The 23,189-nt window shown below is 37.5% G+C and overlaps 1 protein-coding gene across 1 annotated transcript in view; it reads left to right on the forward strand.

The window, feature by feature from the left end:
- Positions 1-23,189, forward strand: part of CD109 (CD109 molecule) — a 135,862-nt gene that overhangs the window by 58,310 nt on the left and 54,363 nt on the right. The window contains exons 6-15 of the mRNA XM_518588.8: positions 1,948-1,987; positions 4,246-4,330; positions 9,624-9,720; positions 9,981-10,122; positions 10,815-10,924; positions 13,159-13,383; positions 13,998-14,099; positions 14,187-14,249; positions 15,292-15,468; positions 18,662-18,814. Of these exons, the coding sequence (XP_518588.3) occupies positions 1,948-1,987; positions 4,246-4,330; positions 9,624-9,720; positions 9,981-10,122; positions 10,815-10,924; positions 13,159-13,383; positions 13,998-14,099; positions 14,187-14,249; positions 15,292-15,468; positions 18,662-18,814 (1,194 nt within the window). The remainder of the gene's footprint in view (positions 1-1,947; positions 1,988-4,245; positions 4,331-9,623; positions 9,721-9,980; positions 10,123-10,814; positions 10,925-13,158; positions 13,384-13,997; positions 14,100-14,186; positions 14,250-15,291; positions 15,469-18,661; positions 18,815-23,189) is intronic.

The raw sequence follows: 23,189 nt of genomic DNA on the forward strand, positions 1-23,189 counted from the left end.
TATAACAGGTTGGCACCCTAAGGGATAAACTATGCGGGATATAAAAATGATCAAAAAGTGAAGTAGTAATATTTAAGCTAAGCCCTGGAAAATGGGGAGGGATGGAAGTACATATAAGTCAAGAATAGGCAAGAGTTAGAGCAAAAACACAGTGCATGAAACCCCAGGACACTGTCAGTCTTGAGTTATTGTTCTTGACTATGTCTGTCTCCACCACTAGACTCTCTAATGCTGAGGACTGTGATATATAGAGCCTCACATGGTGTTTTGCATGTTGTATTTACTCAATTAATGTTTGCTATATGAATGAAACTTGAGAAACAGAAACATCATAGTTGTTACTTATTCCATAGTCTTGTCTGTGCTGGCCTCAGTAATAAAGCAAAAACTAACTTAAAGACTAGCATTCCTATGTTCATTAGTAAAACAGGTAATAGGTACATTACCTTCTTGATTTGACTTTTGAGAATGACATGTTAGAACTTATAGATGAATCAAATACATGTAATTTATAATGTTACTATATGATATGAAAACAATTTGAGATAGAAGTCACAAATATGAAGTTTCTTAAGACTTTGATCAAAACAACAAAATTTCTTTGAGATTTTCTTTTTTAAAATTTTTTATTTTTCAACAACAGCTAACCAAAGATGGGATCTTCTTTACATGACAATGTTGAAGCCAATTGATACACAATTTATTTGTTAGCATGTTAGTGGTTATATTTGTTTTATATTTTGAAGTGAACTATGGCCTTCTTTTAGGACTGAAAAATAACTTCGTGGTGTACAGATATTTTAGATTAACCAAGGGTACTTGTTAACAAAAGCTATTATTTTATAGCTGCTTCTCCGTGTTTGATTTGATAAATTTGGGAATTAAATTTACAATACAAATTTCATTAGTGGAATTACATAGCCAATTTGGAGAGGTTCTATTTAATGTGCTACCTTGATTTAGAATGAACGATTTAGAAATATGAAGAGTTGACTGGGCATGGTGGCTCATGCCTGTAATCCTAGCACTTTGGGAGGCTGAGGTGTGATTGCTTGAGCTCAGGAGTTTGAGACCAGCCTGGGCAACATGGCAAAATCCTGTTCTACTTAAAAAAAAAAAAAATTAGCTGGGCATAGTGACTTGCCCCTGTGGTCCCAGCTAGTTGGTGGGCTGAGGCAGGAGAATCGCTTGAGTCCAGGAGGTTGAGGCTTCAGTGAGCTCTGTTTGTGCCACTACACTCCAGCCTGGGTGACAAAGTGAGACCCTGTCTGAAAAAACAAAAACAAAAACAACAAAAAAAGGGAGAAATATGAAGAGTTAGATAAATGATACGATAATAGCCCACATTTTCTTGTTGATTGTGGAAAAGGAAATAATTAACAGTATCTATTATAACCACATAGGATGTATTGATTTAAGAATTACAGTAGAAAATAATTCAAGGAATTGGAAAAGTGAAGCATGTTGTTCCATGAAGATTTTGCATCCTTAATTATTTATAAGTTTTTGAGTTATATGTAACTTCATTTTCTCCATTAATTTTTGATAATGATATCCAAAACAAATCTGCAGTTATTTGTTAGTTTGACCTGTGTTATCTTTGCTTCATAAATTCCTGAATTATCTAGTTTAATCTAGTTCTTATTTCACAAATGATGGAAGTCAGATTAAGCAGTTTGTTTAAATGACCTGCAATGAATTATAGAGATAGGTCACCATTTTATGCTAATGGGTTGGCAAGAAAAATTCATGAAATTTTACAGGCTTCATGTTGCAGTTGTCTACAAATACACTTCCATAAATGAAAATAAACAGGTTTGTTCATTGCATCATTATAAATGTAATTTAAAAATTAATTTTCTAAATTGTTTTATGCAAGTAAGTAAGCAAGCAAAATAAATAAGAACTCATATACTTTCTTGTCTTTTTTTCTCCCCTGCCCAATAGGACCAGACATATTATCAATCATTTCAGGTTTCAGAATATGGTAAGAGTTCCTCAATCTATTTTGGAAGAAAAAAACATTTGTTACTTTCAGCAGAGATTAGAGAAATTTTTAAGAGATGTATTATTTGAAGTAAAAAATCTCAATGGAGTTAAAATTCTGGTGTTTTTTAAAGGCCTAACCATATTTTTTTTCCTTTGTAAAAATTCTAAAATCTCATTATACAGAAAAAAGTAGAAAAAAATCACCTATAGTTGCATTGTGCTAGTCTTTTTCTTATCCACAACATGATTTTTCTATTTTTCTACTTTGTTGTGATAAAAAAAATTTAAAATGTTGCACTTAAAAATACTTAACAAATTCTCTTCCATATTTTTCATTTGATTGACATTGGTAAAGATGGTCTGTTTCTCAGGTAAATCCTCTTCTTGCAGGTGCCATACTTACAATATCTGTTAGAAACCCATAGATAAAAACAGTGGGACCCATCTATTTTGTTGGTGAATGGAGAGGAATGAGAGATGAGACTGAAAGCATAGGATCTTAGTATTAGTTATAATTTGAATAGTTATTTTGAGGTTGCACATGCAGTTTTTCATTTGATTTGAGCTTCTTTTTTGAGATTGGGTTTTATTTAGGCAGTAGAAATTATAATATACAGGTAGTAATACCTCAGGCTCTGTGGGCCATATGTCTCTGTTGTTACTACTCAGTTTTGCCTTGGTAGCATGAGAGCAGCCAAAGATACTATGTACATGAATGTTGCTGTGGTGCAATAAACTTTATTTTATGGGCATGAAAATTTGAATTTCATATAATTTTCATATGTCATGAAATATTCTTCTTCTTTTGTTTTTTTCAACCAGTTAAAAATTGTAAAAAATGTTCTTGGTTCATGCTGGTCATAGTTTGCTGAACTCTGATCTGTAACTGTGCTCTCCAGTAGCAGGGCCACTTGCCATGTGTGGCTGTTGAGCACTTCAAATGTGGCTAGTCCAAATGGAGACAGCAGATGTCAAAGACTTAGTACAAGAAAAATGAAAGAAAGAAAAATAGTTCATTAATAACCATTTTTAAATTTTGATTATTTGTTGAAAAGATACTATTTTAGATATATAGGGTTAAGTAAAATATAAAAATTAATTTCACCTGCTTATTTTTACTTTAAAAATTTGACTACTAGAAATGAAAAATTACACATATGGCTCCCATTTTATGTCTTTTAGACAGCCCTGATCTAGAAGAATAAGTCAGGGGACCAACATTTTTATAGGCTATCTTTATATCCCATTGTGATGGTATGCTGGGTGGTTGTATGTTGTTGAATGAGGTATAGTGGAGGTGGGGAATTGATTGCAAACCTATGATGTTTGAGGAAGAGGCATTTGGATTTTCTTGGTGGTGGGGGTTGCGGGGGCGGGGTCATAGTTGACTCACGTGACTTTTTGGTCTCCCTGTCCTAGACTGATCTAGAGTCTAGGAGTGTCTTGGTACATTCAGGGCCATTAGCCTTGATTGGAGCTGAAGGTCTGCCCTATATTGTTGACTATTTGGCTTTTTTGATACTTCTCTTATGTTAATTGAATGGTGAGGTGCCTTGTTATGAGAGTGGCCTGTTTCTTTGGTCAGAGAACTATAGAAAAAAAGTTTTATAGACTGTAAAGAAACACACATTTTTTACTCTGGTGGAGTACTTTATATCAATTATAGTATTAGTACTTATAAAATAGTTTATACCTTAATTATTATTATTATTTTTCGAGACGGAGTCTCACTGTGTCACTCAGGCTGGAGTGCAGTGGCATGATCTCGGGTCACAGCAACCACTGCCTGCTGGGTTCAAGCGATTCTCCTGCCTCAGCCTCCTGAGTAGCTGGGATTACAGGCATGCACCACCATGCCCAACAATTTTTGTATTTTTAGTAGAGACAGGATTCACCATGCTGGCCAGGCTGGTCTTGAACTCCTGACCTCAGGTGATCCACCTGCCTCTGCCTCCCGAGTTCTAGAATTACAGGCGTGAGCCACTGCTCCCAGCCTCAAACCTTAATTATATAAAGCTGACCAAACTAGGGATTTCTAGTTTTGGGTGAAACAAAGGGCTTTTCATCTGTCTTAATATGTATTTGGATTCTAATAAATTTAAGTTCAAATAGTACAAATTATTAACTCCTTCACAACAATTTTATTTTTCATTTTATTCAGTGGAAGATGATAGTGAAGTAGATTCTTTAAAAGATTTACCCTTGCTTCTTCGTCTCAAAAAGAAAAAAAGATTTACCCTTGCTTTTCTTTTCCAGTATTACCAAAATTTGAAGTGACTTTGCAGACACCATTATATTGTTCTATGAATTCTAAGCATTTAAATGGTACCATCACGGCAAAGTAAGTGTCATTTTTCTTTTGATATGACTCGAAACCATTATAAAACTGTATGACCAAAAGCTGATTATATACTTCAGAATATTAGGGCAATTTTTGCTTATTAAAATACCTTAGTGGACAGTAAATGACTATTTATAATAAATAAGCATGGGACAGAGCTCCACATTTCTCTGCATCTATCGCTCTGCTTGCAAGCCGACCCAGTCTTAAAATATTTCCCATATTTCTTAGACTTATTAAGGGATTTATATTATAGATAGCACTGTTTTTTTTTCAGATGACATGGAATTGAAGTAACTTATCTTTACTTAAATTCTATTTTTTTCCATTGATAATGGGGATAGAGCTCTTGGGGGAGAGAATTGGTTGCCTTATTGCAATTAACAGATGAGTAAATAATCCACATTTATCCATTATGTCACATCATACTAACACAGAGACTTCCAACCCGCCCAACACAACAGATCTATGGTGGCTGTCATGATTTTGACTCACTAGGTTGAACAACGCATGGCATTTTGTTTTGCTGAGGCAAAAAGCATCGTCAGAGTTCCAGGCTAATTGTTCTCTGAAGTGCAGGCTGGGATTGCCCTCAAGTAATTCAAGGACTCTTCTCTTGTAGCTTGAGAGTGAAGTTCAGATTCTTTAGTTTATCTTGCAGGACTCTTTTCTGGATTCATGTCTTTTGAAACATTCCACCTTTCTCTACTCCAGCCCATTCTCTACTGTCCCAAACTCTATTCTGAAATTTTACTTTAGCTTCTAAAAATGTAAAATGCTTTTTTCTGACTAATAGGCCATTACGTAGGTAATTTCAAGGCTTACTACTTGCCCCCAACCCTCCTTATACCCCTCATAATACTAGTCACACAGAGCTGCTGTTTGCTCATCCACCTTTCCGAAGGTGGCTCTGTGTCTTGTGTACTACAGCACCTTGGTGCCTACTACAGTGCCAACCATGGAGCAGGTATCCAATATATACCTATTGAAAGAACAAATAGGCCAGGCACAGTGGCTCACACCTGTAATGCCAGCACTTTGGGGGGCTGAGGAGGGTGGATCACTTGAGACCAGGAGTTTGAGGCCAGCTTGGCCAACATGGCAAAACTCCATCTCTACTAAAAATACAAAAATTAGCTGGGCATGGTGGCACACTCCCAGCTACTCGGGAGGGTGAGGCATGAGAATTGCTTGAACCTGGGAGGCGGAGGTTGCAGTGAGCCAAGATTGTACCATTGCACTTCAGCCCTGGGTGATAGAGGGAGACTGTGTCTCAAAAAAAAAAAAAAAAAAAAGAAAGAAAGAACAAATAGATAAGCAACATAACCCTTAAGATTTCAGCTCTAAGCTGTATGTAGCACAGCAAAGGTCTTCATACCAAATCAAAAGCCGGGTATTTGGAGTTCTGTGGATATAGGAAAAAAGAAATTCAGTTTCTCTTATATCCTCATTCAACAATCAACACAGAAGACTTCTGTGACTTCTGGTCATGAAGAGGTGGGTGAGGATTTCTCTCCACCAAAACCCAATCACTCAGTTCTGCAGGGGACACCAGCTGGGTCTCCTCTAGTTCAATTCAAGTCTGACACTATCTACTGGGAGACAGCATCAGATCATAGATGAGGACTCACTCCAAGGCTGCCCCCCACTGCAGATGCCACTCACAAGTAATAGATTGTCACCTGTACTTCTGACTGATTGGCTGTAAATCGGAGTTCCCACTACCTTCTCTTTGGGTTTGACTAATTTGCTGGAGCTGCTCACAGGACTCAGGAAAACACTTTACTGGCTTATTGCAAAGAATTTTACAATGGATAGAGATGAAGAGCTGGAAGAGTTACATCAGGCGAGGCATGTGGAAAGCAACACGGAGCTTCCATGCCCTTTCTGAGCACGCCGCCCTCCAGGAACCTCCATGTTTTCAGCTCTCTGGAAGTTCTCCAGAGCCTTTCCTTTTGGGTTTTTATGTTTTCTTTTCCCTTTTTTATTTATTTTTATTTTTTCATTTACCACTGATCAGAAGGGAAGGTATTATTTTATAATATTTTTGTCCTTTTTTGTGCTATGGCTGCTTTCAGAGAAAAAAATTCCGTGTTTTGTTAATGATACTATCCTGGAATATTTTGATATATATATATTTTTTAAGTGATGAAGTCTCACTCTCTCACAGGCTGGAGTCCAGTGGTGCAGTCGTAGCTCACTGCATCCCTGAACACCTGGGCTCAAGCGATCTTCCCACCTCAGCCTCCCAAGTAGCTAGGACTACAGGTGGGAGCCACCACGCCTGGCTAATTTTTTTTCCTTTATAGAGATGGGGTCTTGCCATTTTCTCCAGGCTGGTCTTGAACTCCTGGCCTCACATGATACTCCTGCCTTGGTCTCCTAAAGTGCTGAGACTACAGGCATGTTCCACCATTCCTGGGCTGATTTGCTTTTTAAAAATTAGTCAAGCTTTTATTTTCTGAGTGATTAATTTATCCCAAATGCTTCCAGGTTCTGTTTGGGACAATAATTGTATCTTTGTTTCACAATTATTATAACCAGCTTGGTGTTTGGAAAACTAAACTGCTTCACATTAAAGTCAAAATTAAAAATTTTTATGTCTGAGAGTACTTTAAATTATATTTGGATTTTAAAGATCCTTTTACTACCATGTGATATAACTCTGTTAAAATACAATATCCTGGCATTCTAGTTTTGCTTTTATTTAATCTTTAGCACGATACAAGTAGAGTCAGGTTTCGAAGACTCTTGAATGAATGAATTTGATGCTAAGGTTGCTAACCAGGGTTTCCACTGACTTTACTGTTTTTGTTTGAAGTGTGGTGCATTTAAACTTGGATTTTTTTTTTCTTCTTAGTTTGGAATATGCTATATTTTGAGATTTGCTTTTGAGTTGAGTTGATCCAGATGAGGGGCTGTTTCTGTGTTCAGTTAATGGATTCAGGAAGCAGCCGTTTACTGCTGTGATTTATAGACTGCAAAGCAAAATTGACTTCTATGTCTGGCTCAGCATTTCACAATAGAGATAGAAGCAACCCAGGAAATGTACTTTAAAAAGGCTTTCTGGGCCGGGCGCAGTGGCTCACGCCTGTAATCCCAGCACTTTGGGAGGCCGAGGCAGGCGGATCACAAGGTCAGGAGATCGAGACCATCTTGGCTAACACGGTGAAACCCCGTCTCTACTGAAAATACAAAAAATTAGCCGGGCGCGGTGGCGGGCGCCTGTAGTCCCAGCTACTCGGGAGGCTGAGGCAGGAGAATGGCGTGAACCTGGGAGGCGGAGCTTGCAGTGAGCCGAGATTGTGCCACTGCAATCCGGCCTGGGCTAAAGAGCGGGACCCCGTCTCAAAAAAAAAAAAAAAAAAGCCTTTCTGGCAGTAAAATGTATTGCCTCTTCTTCACATGAACAGACTTTCCTATAATGAGAGAGGATAAAATTAATACATAGAAAGAAAAGTAGCAGAGAATATTTGACTTACGAAGCTAAGTTTGGGCCAGGTGAGGTGGCTCGTGCCTATAATCCCAGCACTTTGGGGGGCCAAACTGGGTGGATCACTTGAGGTCAGGAGTTTGAGACCAGCCTGGCCAATATGGTGAAACTCCATTTCTACTGAAAATACAAAAATTAGCTGGGTGTAGTGGCAGACGCCTATAATCCCAGCTATTTGGGAGGCTGAAGCAGAGAATTGATTGAACCCGGGAGGCAGAGGTTGCAGTGAGCCTAGATCGCACCACTGCACTCCAGCCTGGGTGACAGAGCGAGACTCTGTCTCAAAAAATAAAATAAAATAAAATTCGCTGGACGTGGTGGTGTGCGCTTGTCATCCCAGCTACTCAGGAGGCTGAGGCAGGAGAATCTCTTGAACCCCTGAGGTGGAGGTTGCAGTGAGCCGAGATCATGCCACTGCATCCAGCCTGGGTGACAGAGTGAGACTGTGTCTAAACACACACACACACACACACACACACACACACACACACACACAAACCCAGAAACTAAGTTTGGTACTACAGATTTTAAAAATTATTCTTATTTTAAATTTTTTGGCAAAAAATCAATTTTTGACAGCCATGAGCACATTTGGTGCTTCAGAATCTATGGTGTAATAAACCTTCCTGGCTAATATTGGAACATGTAGCAATAGACCATGGTGATTGCACTATCAGCTGACATTTAAAAATCTTCTAAAGCTGCGAAGTTTCGTGGGCATTCAGTTAATGGGCCAGTCCAGATTTCTAGGAGTGAAAGATTTACGTAATCTTTAAAAAATCTTTGGACAGGAAACTGTCACTTCCAATTATGATCAGGTATTTTCTGGAGTCTTTCAGATGGTCAGAGGTTGGGCAGAGTGTGTGTTAAGAACTGTTTTAAGCTACTATAGTTAAAAGTCTTCCCATTTTGGAAACTTAATTTCAAGGATCACCATTTATTTTTTATTTATTTATTTATTTTTTGAGTTGGAGTCTCGCTCTGTTGCCCAGGCTGGAGTGCAGTGGCACGATCTTGGCTCACTGCAGCCTCCACCTCCTGGGTTCAAACAGTTCTCTGCCTCAGCCTCCAAGTAGCTGGGATTACAGGCACCCACCACCACGCCTGGCTAATTTTTTTGTATTTTTAGTAGAGATGGGGTTTCACCATCTTGGCCAGGCTGGTCTTGAACTCCTGACCTCGTGATCCACCAGCCTCGGCCTCCCAAAGTGCTGGGATTACAGGCATGAGCCACTGTGCCCATCCAGGATCACCATTTATTAAAGACATTTTTGTTGGGTTTAGTTTAAAAAATTATAGTAGGAGTATGTTTTTAATGTAACTTTTTTCTTTTTAAAATTTTCTCTTTTTAGTGTTTTGCCATCCCATAATGTTTTTTTTTTAAATTTATTTATTTTGAGACAGAGTCTTGCTGTGTTGTCCAGGCTGGAGTGCAGTGATGCGATCTCGGTTCACTGCAACCTCCACCTCCTGGGTTCAAGCAGTTCTCCTGCCTCAGCCTCCAAAGTAGCTGGGAGTAAAGGTGCCCGCCACCATGCCCAGCTAATTTTTGTATTTTTAGTAGAGACAGGGTTTCACTATGTTGGCCAGGCTGGTCTTGCACTCCTGACCTCGTGATCCACCCACCTCGGCCTCCCAAAGTGCTGGGATTACAGGCGTGAGCCACCGTGCCCAGCCCAATGTAATTTTTTAAAATGTTAGATTGCTAATTGCTAATGTGTGCTATTGAAAGTAGTATTTTTATTGTGTTCTGACAATATCAAGTTGATACATAAAAAGACTATGTTTATAATTATTCAGGTATACATATGGGAAGCCAGTGAAAGGAGACGTAACGCTTACATTTTTACCTTTATCCTTTTGGGGAAAGAAGAAAAATATTACAAAAACATTTAAGGTAACTTTCGCAGACACTTTATAACTTGTGATGGGTAAAATATGTGTATTTTTCTAGAAATAAGATTTAGTACTGAATTAACAAAAAGTTAACTGTAAGAAAATCAAGAGCTTTCCAGCATTGAACAAATGAGAATTTATGCAATTATAGCGATTAAAATGGTACCAGAGCTATCATATTGTTGTGACTTAGTTTGAGTTTTATTTCTAAAATTTGAATTGCTAAAATGGTAAATAATACTGAACTTTTAAACAAAACAGATAAATGGATCTGCAAACTTCTCTTTTAATGATGAAGAGATGAAAAATGTAATGGATTCTTCAAATGGACTTTCTGAATACCTGGATCTATCTTCCCCTGGACCAGTAGAAATTTTAACCACGGTGACAGAATCAGTTACAGGTTTGTAGACTTTAAAGTGGAGGTAGAACTATTCATGTGACACTGCTTTATCATCTTTCTTATTATAACTGGCACTTTCATTTGGGAGCATCATTGACTTTCTAAAGATGCTATTTAATGTTGAAATTGTTATGACTGTTAGTCTAAGTTGCAGGATGATTTTATGATGGAGGACCTTATTTTCTATGAAAGTCACTACTTCAAGCACATGTGATAGCTCTTTTTAATTTTTTTTTTCCATTTCTACTCTTTCCCCCTGAAAACTACATGGAAAGGCTTACATTTTCAGCTGGTAACCTTGTTTTTAAAATCACTGAAATCTCAGCTGTTCCTAGACAGTTTTCACTTTTAATAAGAAAATAAAGTTGAGTTTCTTGGACCTTTCTGTTACTATTTCAACAACTTTAGCCAATCCCCGAAAGAGCAAAAGACTATTCTTTCATTGGCCTTAATCTGCTGCTGTTGTACATGTCACTGTGGTAGAATGGCAGCAATGGTGCTTAGAAGGGATCCATAGAGAACATAATAGAACTGTGTGGTGCTTGTAGTGTCAAAGTCAATATGGGAATGAGGCTTATGTGCCCTGATATTTTTAACCCTTTTTGCAATAGGTTAGATGGAGAGATTTGGTGGATAGAAGCTTTTGGTGAAACATTACTTTTGCTTTCTAAATTGTGCAATTTCCAAAAAAGGTATTTCAAGAAATGCAAGCACTAATGTGTTCTTCAAGCAACATGATTACATCATTGAGTTTTTTGATTATACTACTGTCTTGAAGCCATCTCTCAACTTCACAGCCACTGTAAGTTGGTATATTTATTTCCAGTCCATAGCAGTAAGTTCAGCTTAATGAAATAGAATGGGAAATAATATTTTCAATGCTTTTCTAAAAATTTAAGCCAAAAAGTATATAACTTTGTCTCTTTAGATATGTGGGGCATGTAGATTTGTTTCCAAATGACCTTTGTCTATTTTTTCTAAAAAAGTAGTTTTCAACAACAGTAAAAATATTTTTTGAAAATGTATTTTTTTACAAGCAATTTAAGTTAGATGTGGATTGCTACACTGAAGCTTTTATTAATTAATTGAAATAATTACATGGTAGTCAAAAATTTCAATTTCAATTTGGTTTTTATAATGATTAATTGTAGTTCTAGCAAAGATGTTACATTAAAAAATTATCAACAAATCTCATTTTTTGGAGATAATGTTGAATTAACACATTAATTGTGTGAATTTTGACAATGAGCAAGGCATGGTGTTGGGCAGTGCTATAGAGCCAAGAAGGGCTCAGTCCCTACCCTCAGGTTCACAGTTTTTGTGATGGTGACAGGAAAATACATACTTAACTATAACTCATGGCAGATTAAGATTAGTGTTACAAATTAATTTCTGCAGGGATTTAAAGCAGGGGTTGCCAAACTTTTTCTGCAAAGGGCTAGAGAGTAAATATTTTCAGCTTTGTGGCCATGTGGTCTTTGTCACAGCTACTCAGCCCTGCCATTGTAGTGTGAAAGCAGCCATAGCCAATTTATAAATAAGTGAGAGTGGAATGTGTTCCAGTAAAACTTTGTTTACAAACATACTGGATTGGCCTATCAGCTTGCAGTAGTTGGCTGATCTCTGATTTAAAGAAAGGAGGAGTCAGGCCTGGCGTGGTGGCTCATGCCTGTAATCCCAGCACCTTGGGAGGCCGAGGCAGGCGGATCACCTGAGGTTAGGAGTTCGAGACCAGCCTGACCAACATGGAGAAACCCCATCTCCACTAAAAACACAAAAAATTAGCCGGGCGTGGTGGCACATGCCTGTTAATTCCAACTACTCGGGAGGCTGAGGCAGAAGAATCGCTTGAACCCGGGAGGCGGAGGTTGTGGTGAGTGGAGATTGCGCCATTGCACTCCAGCCTGGGCAACAAAAGTGGAACTCCATTTCAAAAAAAAAAACTAAAACAACAAAGAAATAATGGAGGGGTCACTTGTTGAATGGGTCGGTAGATGTTTCAGGTAGTTTCTGATTTCAATGATCTTAATTTAGGCAGTTTGAAAAAGTCAGTTTAAAAAATTGAGGCTGCAAATGGTAATTTCTGAATGAGTAGAGTGAAACCATGGGCGTTCAGAGGGGGAGAGTTGGCTGTGGGATAGGCATGGGGGTTATTATGGGATGCTTTATGGAAGAGGATGGTCTAAACTGTTTTTTAAAAGATTAGTTGGGTTTTAAATGCTTGGGCATGGGAGTGGGAGGTGGGGAGCAAGATAAGAAGTGAGACAAGACGGAGAGGTCTGGCTGGCAAGTTCGGGGTGCACTCAGGTAGTGTTTGAGGGAGACTGCTCAGGCTGTGTGCAGGAGGATGGCTGTAGCCCAGGAGTGAGGAGATGGGCAGCCTTGTGGTGGTAGCTGTGGGAGTGGAGAGGATGGAAGAGAGAAGCATAGGACTTTGGTGTTCATTGGATTTGGGGGGTGGGGAGAGGGAGGGAAAATTCAGAAATGTAAAGTCTTGCAAAATCCTGATGTTAGCAAAAATAGGAAAATGACATGGTTGCTCATTTTAGATGTGTGAATTCAAGGTGTCCAGGATATCCAAGTAGAAATTTCCTGCAGGTAATTGGAGGTGTTGGGCATGAACTCCTGAGAAAGGCAAGGATGGGAATTTTGGCTTTAGGGTACAATCACAGAGATGACAAGCTAAGCAATAGGAGTGCTGAGACCTTGGAGGAAGGGAGAAGAACAGATGTCCAAAATTCCCACATTTAGGGAGAGGAAAGAGGAACTGAAAAGGACACTGAGAGGATGCAGAAAGAGAGGTAGGAAGTGAAGGGGGTTATTTTGGAGCCGTGAAAGTTAAGGGAATCCATAATATTAACAAGGGAGTAATCAGTGATGTTGGATGCCTCCTAGAGAGAGGCCGCTGAATCTGGATATTATAGTGCTACCAATAATTTTTGAGAGTTCAATTGCATGAGAATACTACAGATGGAAACTGTATTTAATCGTACTTAAATCCTTTGTGTTTTTAAGATGTTTTGTTTTGACCATTAGGTGAAGGTAACTCGTGCTGATGGCAACCAACTGACTCTTGAAGAAAGAAGAAATAATGTAGTCATAACAGTGACACAGAGAAACTATACTGAGTACTGGAGCGGATCTCACAGTGGAAATCAGAAAATGGAAGCTGTTCAGAAAATAAATTATACTGTCCCCCAAAGTGGAACTTTTAAGATTGAACTCCCAATCCTGGAGGATTCCAGTGAGCTACAGTTGAAGGTGCCATCTGTTTCCCATCATTGTGTCACTGCAACAACACCATTACAGTTGTAATCTTGTGGTAGGCACTCAACCTGTCAGAACTGAAAGTACATAGGAAGTGGACACATGTTTCTGTTTTACAAAATGGAGGAGAGTGGTAAAAGTAATTTAATGACAGTGGCTGAAGGTTAGACTAAATTTTTCCTTGTAAGTTCATTTCGAAGAGCACAGTAAAATATAGCAATGTGAAGATATGATGGAGAATTTCCTCAAATCCCCAGTCTAGTGTTTGAGGTCAGTCATTTGAAATTTTATTTTGACAGGAACTGAAATGAAAGATAAATATATACACATATATATATACACACATATATGTGTGTGTGTGTATGTGTGTATGTGTGTGTATATATATATATATATATATATATTCCTTTCCTGTGTTTTAAAGCTATCAGTTTCTTTACAGTATAAGCTATAAAATGATGAAAATCCAATGTCTAGTGAATGTATTTTTCTTGCATTAAAAAAAAGTGAAGATGAATTTGGTCTTTAATAATTGTTCAGCAGGTAGCATCTTTTCTCAAGGTGTTACTAAAGATGAACATTTACAGCTCCTTTTTCTTTTATTATAGGCCTATTTCCTTGGTAGTAAAAGTAGCATGGCAGTTCATAGTCTGTTTAAGTCTCCTAGTAAGACATACATCCAACTAAAAACAAGAGATGAAAATATAAAGGTAATGCTTACAATTCACTTGAGAATTACAATATAATTGGACTATCTTGCTTTTGATATGTACATATTAATTAAGGTTTTTTTCTAGGTGGGATCGCCTTTTGAGTTGGTGGTTAGTGGCAACAAACGATTGAAGGAGTTAAGCTATATGGTAATCTCTTATAGAATCTAAATTTATGATCTATTATAGAATCATCTTTTTATTCACTTTTAAGTTCTGGGGTACATGTGCAGGTTTGTTATATAGCTAAACTCATGTCATGGGGGTTTGTTGTACAGATTATTTCATCACCCAGGTATTAAGCCTAGTACCCATTAGTTATTTTTCCTGATCCTCTCCCTCCTCCTACCCTCCACCCTCCCGTAGGACCCAGTGTCAGTTGTTCCCCTCTATGTGTCCATGTGTTCTCATCATTTAGTGTGCACTTGTAAGTGAGAACATGTGGTATTTGGTTTTCTGTTCCTGCATTAGTTTGCTAAGGATAGTGGCCTCCAGCTCCATCCATCTTCCTGCAAAGGACATGATTTTATTCTTTTTAATAGCTGCATAGTATTCCGTAGTGTATGTGTACCACGTTTTCTTTATCCAGTCCACCTTTGATGGGCATTTAGGTTGAGAATCATCTTAAATGGTGTCTACCTTATATCTACACTAAACTTATTAATTTTTATAACAGCCTCATACCTTTTTAGCCTGTCGTTTTTACATTGCAATCAAATAAAAAACCTTTTTTATTTCTTCACCTATATTTGCATTTCCAATTTAAAATAGATAACTAAACCTTGTTTTATGTTTAAAATTTAAATTTCTATTTGATAAGCAATATATATTCATTACAGAAAATTATACAATGTAAGAAAAATGAAAAAGAAAATAAAAAGTGCTATCCATGACCAGGTAATTTTGCTAATTCAGCTTTCCCAATGGTGCCCTGTATTCCTTGCAATCAAAAATAGATTCTTGACTATGAAGCTACTGTTGCTCCAATCAGTATTACTTCAATCTTACCATTTTCTTTTTCTCAGTATATGCTCTCTGTGTTTGTCAGAGAGGTTTTCCTGCATTCCAAAAGACTTTGAAGCTGGTTTAATTCAAGAATTTGTGTGTATGCATACAATTATGATTAATGTAGCTTCAGATGAGATCCTACTAGGTTTGGCAATAAATTAAACCCATCTACTGTTCTTTTCAGGTAGTATCCAGGGGACAGTTGGTGGCTGTAGGAAAACAAAATTCAACAATGTTCTCTTTAACACCAGAAAATTCTTGGACTCCAAAAGCCTGTGTAATTGTGTATTATATTGAAGATGATGGGGAAATTATAAGTGATGTTCTAAAAATTCCTGTTCAGCTTGTTTTTAAAAATAAGGTAAGATTTAAGGTAATGATGTTTAAAAGAAAACTTTATATTAGTGAAGTCTGAGAAATGTAATATTTCTTTAGAAAAGTATCATTAAGCCAAATTGGTTAGAAATTTATATTATTCTATTTCTAGAACTATGGTTAAACTTTTCAATATTTAGCATTACATATATATTTTCACTTGTGGAGTTATTGGGGATTGATAGTCTATTTGTAAACTATGGTTCTGGTCTTTAAGACTTTAACTCAGATCATGAAGCTGTTTCAGAATTTTTCAAATGGTTGAATTAATATTGCTCAGGAGTGAAATTCCAGTGGTAACATAGAATTCGTGTGGTGTTGATATTGCAGTGATATAAAGGGTGTGGGAGGGAGTGAGGCCATCTAGGATAATACGTAGAAGCAGAGCTGGGCTTTCATTAATCTATTTAATTAGCTGGAAACTAGCCCAGGGCAACTTTTCAATGAGCTTGATTACCCTGCATGTGAGGATCTGTGTGGAGTCTGGTCTCCAAGTGCACCAGTGCCTTTTATAGCCTAATGTGACCAGCTTGAGTAGGAAATCCCTTTGGACCCCAGCTCTGAAAAGAAACCTGATTGCATCATCTCATGTATATAAGAATGAGCCATTGCTGTCACTAACAACTGCTGCCCTCTCCATCCTCTTATGTAAAAAATTATTCCTTTAAATAGTGATTTGCAGAGTATGGTTCTTCTATTTCTTTTTCCTTTATTTGTTAAAATATTTGAGAAGTAACAGTAGTGATCTGTACTTTCTTTTTTAAAATTTGTATTTATTTATTTTTTGAGACTAGGTTATAAGACTGGCTAATTTTTGTATTTTCGGTAGAGAGAGGGTTTTGCCATGTTGCCCAGGTTGGTCTCTAACTCCTGGGCTCAGGAGATCCACCTGCCTCAGCCTCTCAAGGTGCCGGGATTACAGACATGAGCCACTGCGCCAGGCCTGTACTTTAGTTTTGTTGAGAATTATTACTCTCACTTTGATTGTTAAAATATAATACAAACTTCTATTTTTTTAGCTTATGAAAAGAGTTCTTAAAAAGATAACACTGTGTTTTGTTAGTGGTAGAGCACAATTTTTGACTTCTAGTGATCCTAGTAATTGCCTGACAAAGGTGAATTTTAAAGTAGAAGTTATGGAGGCTTAAACATCTCAGAAAGCAAGACCAGGTTCTAAAGCTGGTTACAGCGTAAAAGATCACAGACTTTGAGGAAGCAGAGTGTATGAATAGCATACTTTCAAGTAATTTCTTAGCTATAAGAGAAAGGAATTAGTTTCAGTTCCATTTGCAACTATATATCTTTCTCTTATTTTTATGTGATAATCATCACATTTATAAAGAAACAACATAATTAGAAATGGAATATGTCTAAGCAAGAGAAAGTTAGTGAATGTTTATTAATGTTCAGTAATGACTATGGAATAAATGAATGAGCTGTAGGAGCGGCAAGAGATTTAGGTTTAGAAATCATCCACAGAGAAGTGCAAGTTGAAGCCATGGGGCTCTGAGGTACAGAGTATAGAGTGAGAAGTACAAGGTCTAAGACTGAGTCTTGAACATGCTGCTCCCTCTCCCCCATGCTTTAGTGTGTAGGTGGAGAAAGTAACCTACATACAGTGGTTTGAGAGGCATGTCAGAAAAAAATTGCACTGGACAAGTTAAACAGGTAAGGAAGGCTTTATTCAAGACTATTGCAATAGAAGAGAGAGATGATAAACTCAACTCTGCTGAAACAAAAGGCAGAAGAGTCTTTAAGCACTGGGGTGAACTCATATGAAAGTGCTGGAGGACATTGTTGGGAGGTTGGTCAATGTGATTAGGTAGTCTGTGTTTGCTAATTAGTACTTACTGAAGTTAGGTTTCCACCCTCCCACAGAGAATGAGATCAATTGGGACTCTGTCTTTCTTGATGATTATACTTCAAAAGGATGGCTCTGAGGACCTTGAGAAAGACATGCCTGGGTTGTAAAACTGGCCAGAGGCTGGGAAAAGATTTACATCTCAGAGAGTTGGAGAAAGAATTTATAATTGCATATTTTCTAAAATAAATGCTCTAAGAAAAGGGAGCTCAGAGGCTTATAGTTAGGAAGAAGCCTGTCTTTGTAAAGTCAGTCAACTTGAGGGGAATGTTAAGGCCCTCTTCGTCAGGCATTATAATCATTGGCACAGCAGAATGTTGAGATAGAGCTAGATGAAATGAAAATTCCCAGCAGGGGCCGGGCACTGTGGCTCACGCCTGTAATCCCAGCACTTTGGGAGGCTGAGGCAGGCGGATCACCTGTGGTCAGGAGTTGGAGACCAGCCTGGCCAACATGGTGAAACCCTGTCTCTACTAAAAAAGTTACAAAAATTAGCCGCGCATGGTGGTGGGCGCCTGTAATCCCAGCTACTTGGGAGGCTGAGGCAGGAGAATCACTTGAACCCAGGAGGCAAAGGTTGCAGTGAGCCGAGATTGCGCCATTGTACTCTAGCCTGGGCAACAAGAGGGAAACTCCATCTCAAAAACAAAAAAAGAAAATGCCCAGTAGGCAGGGGCCTCATGACAAGGCCATTTCGTTCAGCGGTGATGCAATGACTGATGCTCTTTATAAAGTATTAGTAGTTCCAGGACCATGCTTTCCTGAGGGTAATGGTGAGGAAGTTTAGAAGGCCATGGAGACAGAGCATGAGGGCCTGGACTAGTGTTTGCTCTAACCACCACTCCCTTGGAAAGGCCACCCCTCACCCTCAGTCCAGGTGGTTCTATGAGTCCCCGAGGAGCTCTCCTTGCCTTCACTTCTAAGCTCATGTCACCAACATGTAGGCATCTGCAGTTTCTTTCCTCTTTCGTGTTTCTCCTTTGTATACTGGCCTTCCCCAGGTATGCTAGACACTGCTGTCTTCTACTCAGCACTGGCTGGGATCTGAGGGGTGGGAGATGGAGAAAGGGAAGAAAAAAGACAGAATTAAAGAATAATTTAGATTTATACCACTGTGAGAAGTTCTATGACTTGCAAACACTCTGGGAGTAGTTTTTTTATTCCTTTCCCTAGAGAAGGGTTATGTATGGTTTTAGAATTATCCCCGAGCCAAGGCAAATGTAGAATCTTTGCTATATTTTGAGCCAGTGGTCTGCTATTGGCAAGAATATGCTTTAAAAAAGTGAAATAAGTTAATCCTCCTTTCTCTCTTTTTTAGATAAAGCTATATTGGAGTAAAGTGAAAGCTGAACCATCTGAGAAAGTCTCGCTTAGGATCTCTGTGACACAGCCTGACTCCATAGTTGGGATTGTAGCTGTTGACAAAAGTGTGAATCTGATGAATGCCTCTAATGATATTACAATGGAAAATGTGAGTTTAGCTATTTTTTTCATTATGAAAATACGTATTACAAGAGAAAGAGGAAACTTTATTGTATTACTTTAAATATTTAAAGAACATTTCATTAGTTCCTTTGCATGTGTAAGTCAATAATTAGTAAAGCTTCCAAATAAAAAGTAATCTGTATCGTAATGGTTATGTTGGAAAGAAGCTTATGTGGTTAAGTGTCCTTGCTCTCTTTCATCAGAATTATCACCTAAAGTTAGATGGGAGGAATAAATTCTGGAGGTCTGTGGTACAACATGGTGACTGTAGTTAATGATAATGTACCATATACTTGAAAATTGCTAAAAGAGTAGATTTGAAATGTTCTCACCACAAAAAATGATCAGTATGTAGTATGCAAGGTGATAGATATGTTAATTAGCTTAATCATTCCACAGTATATACAAATATCAATATATCACATTGTACTCCATAAATATATACAATAAAAAATGCCACCTATAGTTTTCCTTCATTTTCATACTACATTTTAAGACACTCAAGAAAGTACTAGGAAATTGACTTGCATTATTCTGGGTTACGTTGGATAAGAGAGCTTTAGATAATTTTTGAAGTGTGTTCTATTTTGGTTATACATAATGGTTATAAATAATTACAGCACCCATTGTGCCGGGCATGGTGGCTCATACCTGTAATCCCAGCACTTTGGGAGGCCGAGGTGGGTGGATCACGAGGTCAGGAGATCGAGACCATCTTGGCTAACATGGTGAAACCCCGTCTCTACTAAAAATACAAAAAATTAGCCGGGCGTGTTGGTGGGCGCCTGTAGTCCCAGCTACTCGGGAGGCTGAGGCAGGAGAATGGCATGAACCCAGGAGGCGGAGCTTGCAGCGAGCAGAGATCCCGCCACTGCACTCCAGCCTGGGTGACAGAGCAAGACTCTGTCTCAAAAAAAAAAAAAAAAAAAAAAAAATTACAGTTCCCATTGAATCAGGAATTTGCAGTATATTGAGGGGGTGAAATCATGGTACTCTGCAGAAAACTTACAAACCAAGAAGTATATGAACATCTAGCATTGCATAAATGAATCCCATATTCATTAGTCATTTGATTTTTATTTATATGTCCTTGATATATTCTTGTGTACCATTGTCAGTTGTAAACTAGATTGTATAATTTTTGTCTATTAATGGATTCAGTAGAGTGATTAACAATACATCAGAAAGAAAACTATAAATAGTTGGGTTGATTTGGTCATTATATTGTAAAATTTAGTTTACTTCAGAAAAATTGTACATTTTCTTCAGTCTACACAACTATTTTTTTCAATCTTTTCTTTTTTTTTGAAAACTTTTTTTTTTTTTACAACCAGTTGGTCATTTTTTTCTCTTTGACTTTTCCTGAGTTCACATTAGTTTTATGTCTATAGATCTTGCATTTGATTTAACTGAATATAATAGTATCTGTTATTTTATAGCTTTCTAAATATCTTGGTAAATATATTATTTCATTTTTTCTTCCCTACATATGTGTATGTTTGTGTGTGTGTACGTGTGTGTATACATACACGTACACACACACTCCATCTGATGTGCTGCACACTCTCTCTACTTACATTTATATATGTGTGTGTTATATATATATTTACAAGTATATTTATATATACATATAATATATGCATATTTACATTAAATTTTTTCAGATATTAAGATTGCTTTCTCAGCTTTCTTTTGGTTCATATTTTCCTGGTGTATTTTTACATTTCTTATTTTCAACCTTTTGTAAGTTTTTAAGTGTATCTTTTAAATAGCATATTATTATATTTTGCTTTTGTTTTTCAATCTAATCTAATAGTCAACATCTTTTAATAAGCTTTTATTTAATCCACTTATAAGTATGGTAATTCTTTTTCTAATGGGGACTTTTTTCTGCTTTTCTATATTTTAAAATTTAGATTCTTTTTCTGTGGGCTAGATTAAATTTGTTTTGGTGATTTAGAAGTTATGCGTTCTATTTTTGTTACTCTGTTAGTTACAAACTGTACCCATATTAATTTATCCTTGTTGATTTCTAAAGGTTATCAATATTTGAATCTTCTAGTATGCTCCTATATCCTTTTGATCTCTACCTCTGTCTCCTCCTTCTCCTCCTACCCTGGCCAGATCATTTTGCTCGTGTACAGATTTTAGTTCCATGTTACCATAGATTGCCCTTTCAATCTACGCTGTTCTTTCATTTTTTAATTGTGGAAATCTGTGTTGATTATTTCTTCCTCTCCATTTTATTTTTTCTCTCCTTCTGGGACTTTTGTTATTCAGAAATTGGCACTTTTACTTCCTCCTTCACATCTCTTAGTTTTTTGTTTTATGTTTTCTATCTCTTTGTCTTTTCTGTGTTTCTCTGGGAGAGTTCTTCAGTCGACTCAGCTTAGTGATCATTCATTAGCTGTATTTTAATCTACTTTAATCTCTCATATTGTGTCTTTTATGTCAGCTATTATGTTTTAAATATCTATTATTTTTCCTTTGTTTCTTGTTTTTGTTTTATATTCTGATATTTCCCATTATCTCCTTGTGTATATTTGCTATGTGTATTTTAAATTATTGAATTGAACTTTTCAGTAATTTTGTGTCACATGCTATATGTTGTCTAGTTGGATGTCTTACTTCTACAGTATTTATACTCTTTGGAAGTCTAGCTGATTTGGCAGATCCTCTGATAATATCTATTAGGGAAGGCTGAGCATCAGGTTCCAATCTGTGTAAGTCCTATGACCCCCTCCTGAGGGGAGAAGACTAGCCTCATGGACTAGAGAATTACTCTTGATCCTTTCTGCTGCTTGCCTCTATTCAGTGTTTCACTCTTAAACCCTTGGGGAAAAGAGCACCAGTAAGAGAAGGTCTCCTGAGGTTATGATTCACCAGCCCTGAGGGTTTGGAGGAGGAGGAGAGGAAGAGTGAATGCTTGAGGGACATGGGTCTGTCTGCGTGTTTTCCTCACTTTCCCACACTAGAGAGGCAGAGGTGCTGACCTGGTATTATCTTTTGGATACTTGCACAGGCAGTCTGAGCTGCTACTGCTGTTGATTTTGGCAGTGAAGTTGCCAGGACTGTGTGTCCTGAGGCTACCCCCTGGAGGGAAATAAGAGCAAAGTTTAAAAACCTCTCCTCCAGCCTGTTTTCTGACTATGTCTGCTGCTGCGTCTAGCTGCCTTCTGCCTTAGACTGAAGCGATGCACTTTCTCCCAAGACCAATTCAAGATGTCCACCACTCTTCCTGGGGTTTTCTCATTGTGCACGTTAAAGTTTTCTGCTTGCTTTTATTGTTTCTCCAGTTGGTTCTGGAGGAGGGAGTGAGGATCCTGTCATAGTAGACTGTTTTGGCTTCTTTTTTTTTTTTTTTTTGTTAAATTTATATGTGTTGTCAATAGCCTCTTGAATGCCTTGGAATAATTTAAGTATGTGGATCTTCCAGGAATAATTTTTAGACATTAGCCTTCTTGTCGTTAGCCTATGCTGCAGCTTTGACAGTGCTTTGTTTATTGAGCCAGTGAGAACAGGAAGATTTCTTTATGAGACAGATGCTGCTTTTGCTTTTTTTAAAATAAATTTTATTGTGTATATTTGAGATTATGTGTATATATATGTATATATGTATATATGAGGTTATTGTGTATACATGAGGTTATGGAATACATATAGGCAGTATAATGGTTACTGTAGTGAAGCAAATTTACATATTTATCATTTTGCATAGCTACATTTTTGTGACAAAAGCAGTTAAAATCGATTTAATGAAAACTCCAAATATCATACAATTCTATTAACTATATCTCTCATGTTGTAGATTATATAACTGCATTTTTTCATCCCACATATCTGCTATTTTGTATCCCTTGACCTCTATATTCCCATTTTCTTCTTCCTTTCCCCCTCGCCCCTGTAACCATCATTTGTTTATCTATTTATTTATTTAAACTTTTAAGTTCAGGGGTACATGTGCAGGTTTGTTACATAGGCAAACTTGTGTCATAGGGGTTTGTTGTATAGATTATTTCATTACTCAGGTATGAAGTCCAGTACCCATTAGTTATTTTTCATGATCCTCTCCCTCCTCCCACCCTCCACCCTCTGACAATCCCTACTGTGTGTTGTTCCTCTCTATGTGTCCATGTGTTCTCATCATTTAACTCCCACTTATAAGTGAGAACATGTGGTATTTGGTTTTCTGTTCCTGAGTTAGTTTGCTAAGGATAATGACCTCCAGCTCCATCCACGTACCTGCAAAGGAGATGATCTTGTTCTTTATGGCTGCCTAGTATTCCATGGTGTACATGTACCACATTTTCTTTATCCAGTCTATCATTGATGGACATTTAGTTTGATTCCATGTCTTTGCT

The sequence above is a fragment of the Pan troglodytes genome, chromosome 5, assembly GCF_028858775.2.
Source record: "Pan troglodytes isolate AG18354 chromosome 5, NHGRI_mPanTro3-v2.0_pri, whole genome shotgun sequence".
NCBI lineage: Eukaryota > Metazoa > Chordata > Mammalia > Primates > Hominidae > Pan > Pan troglodytes.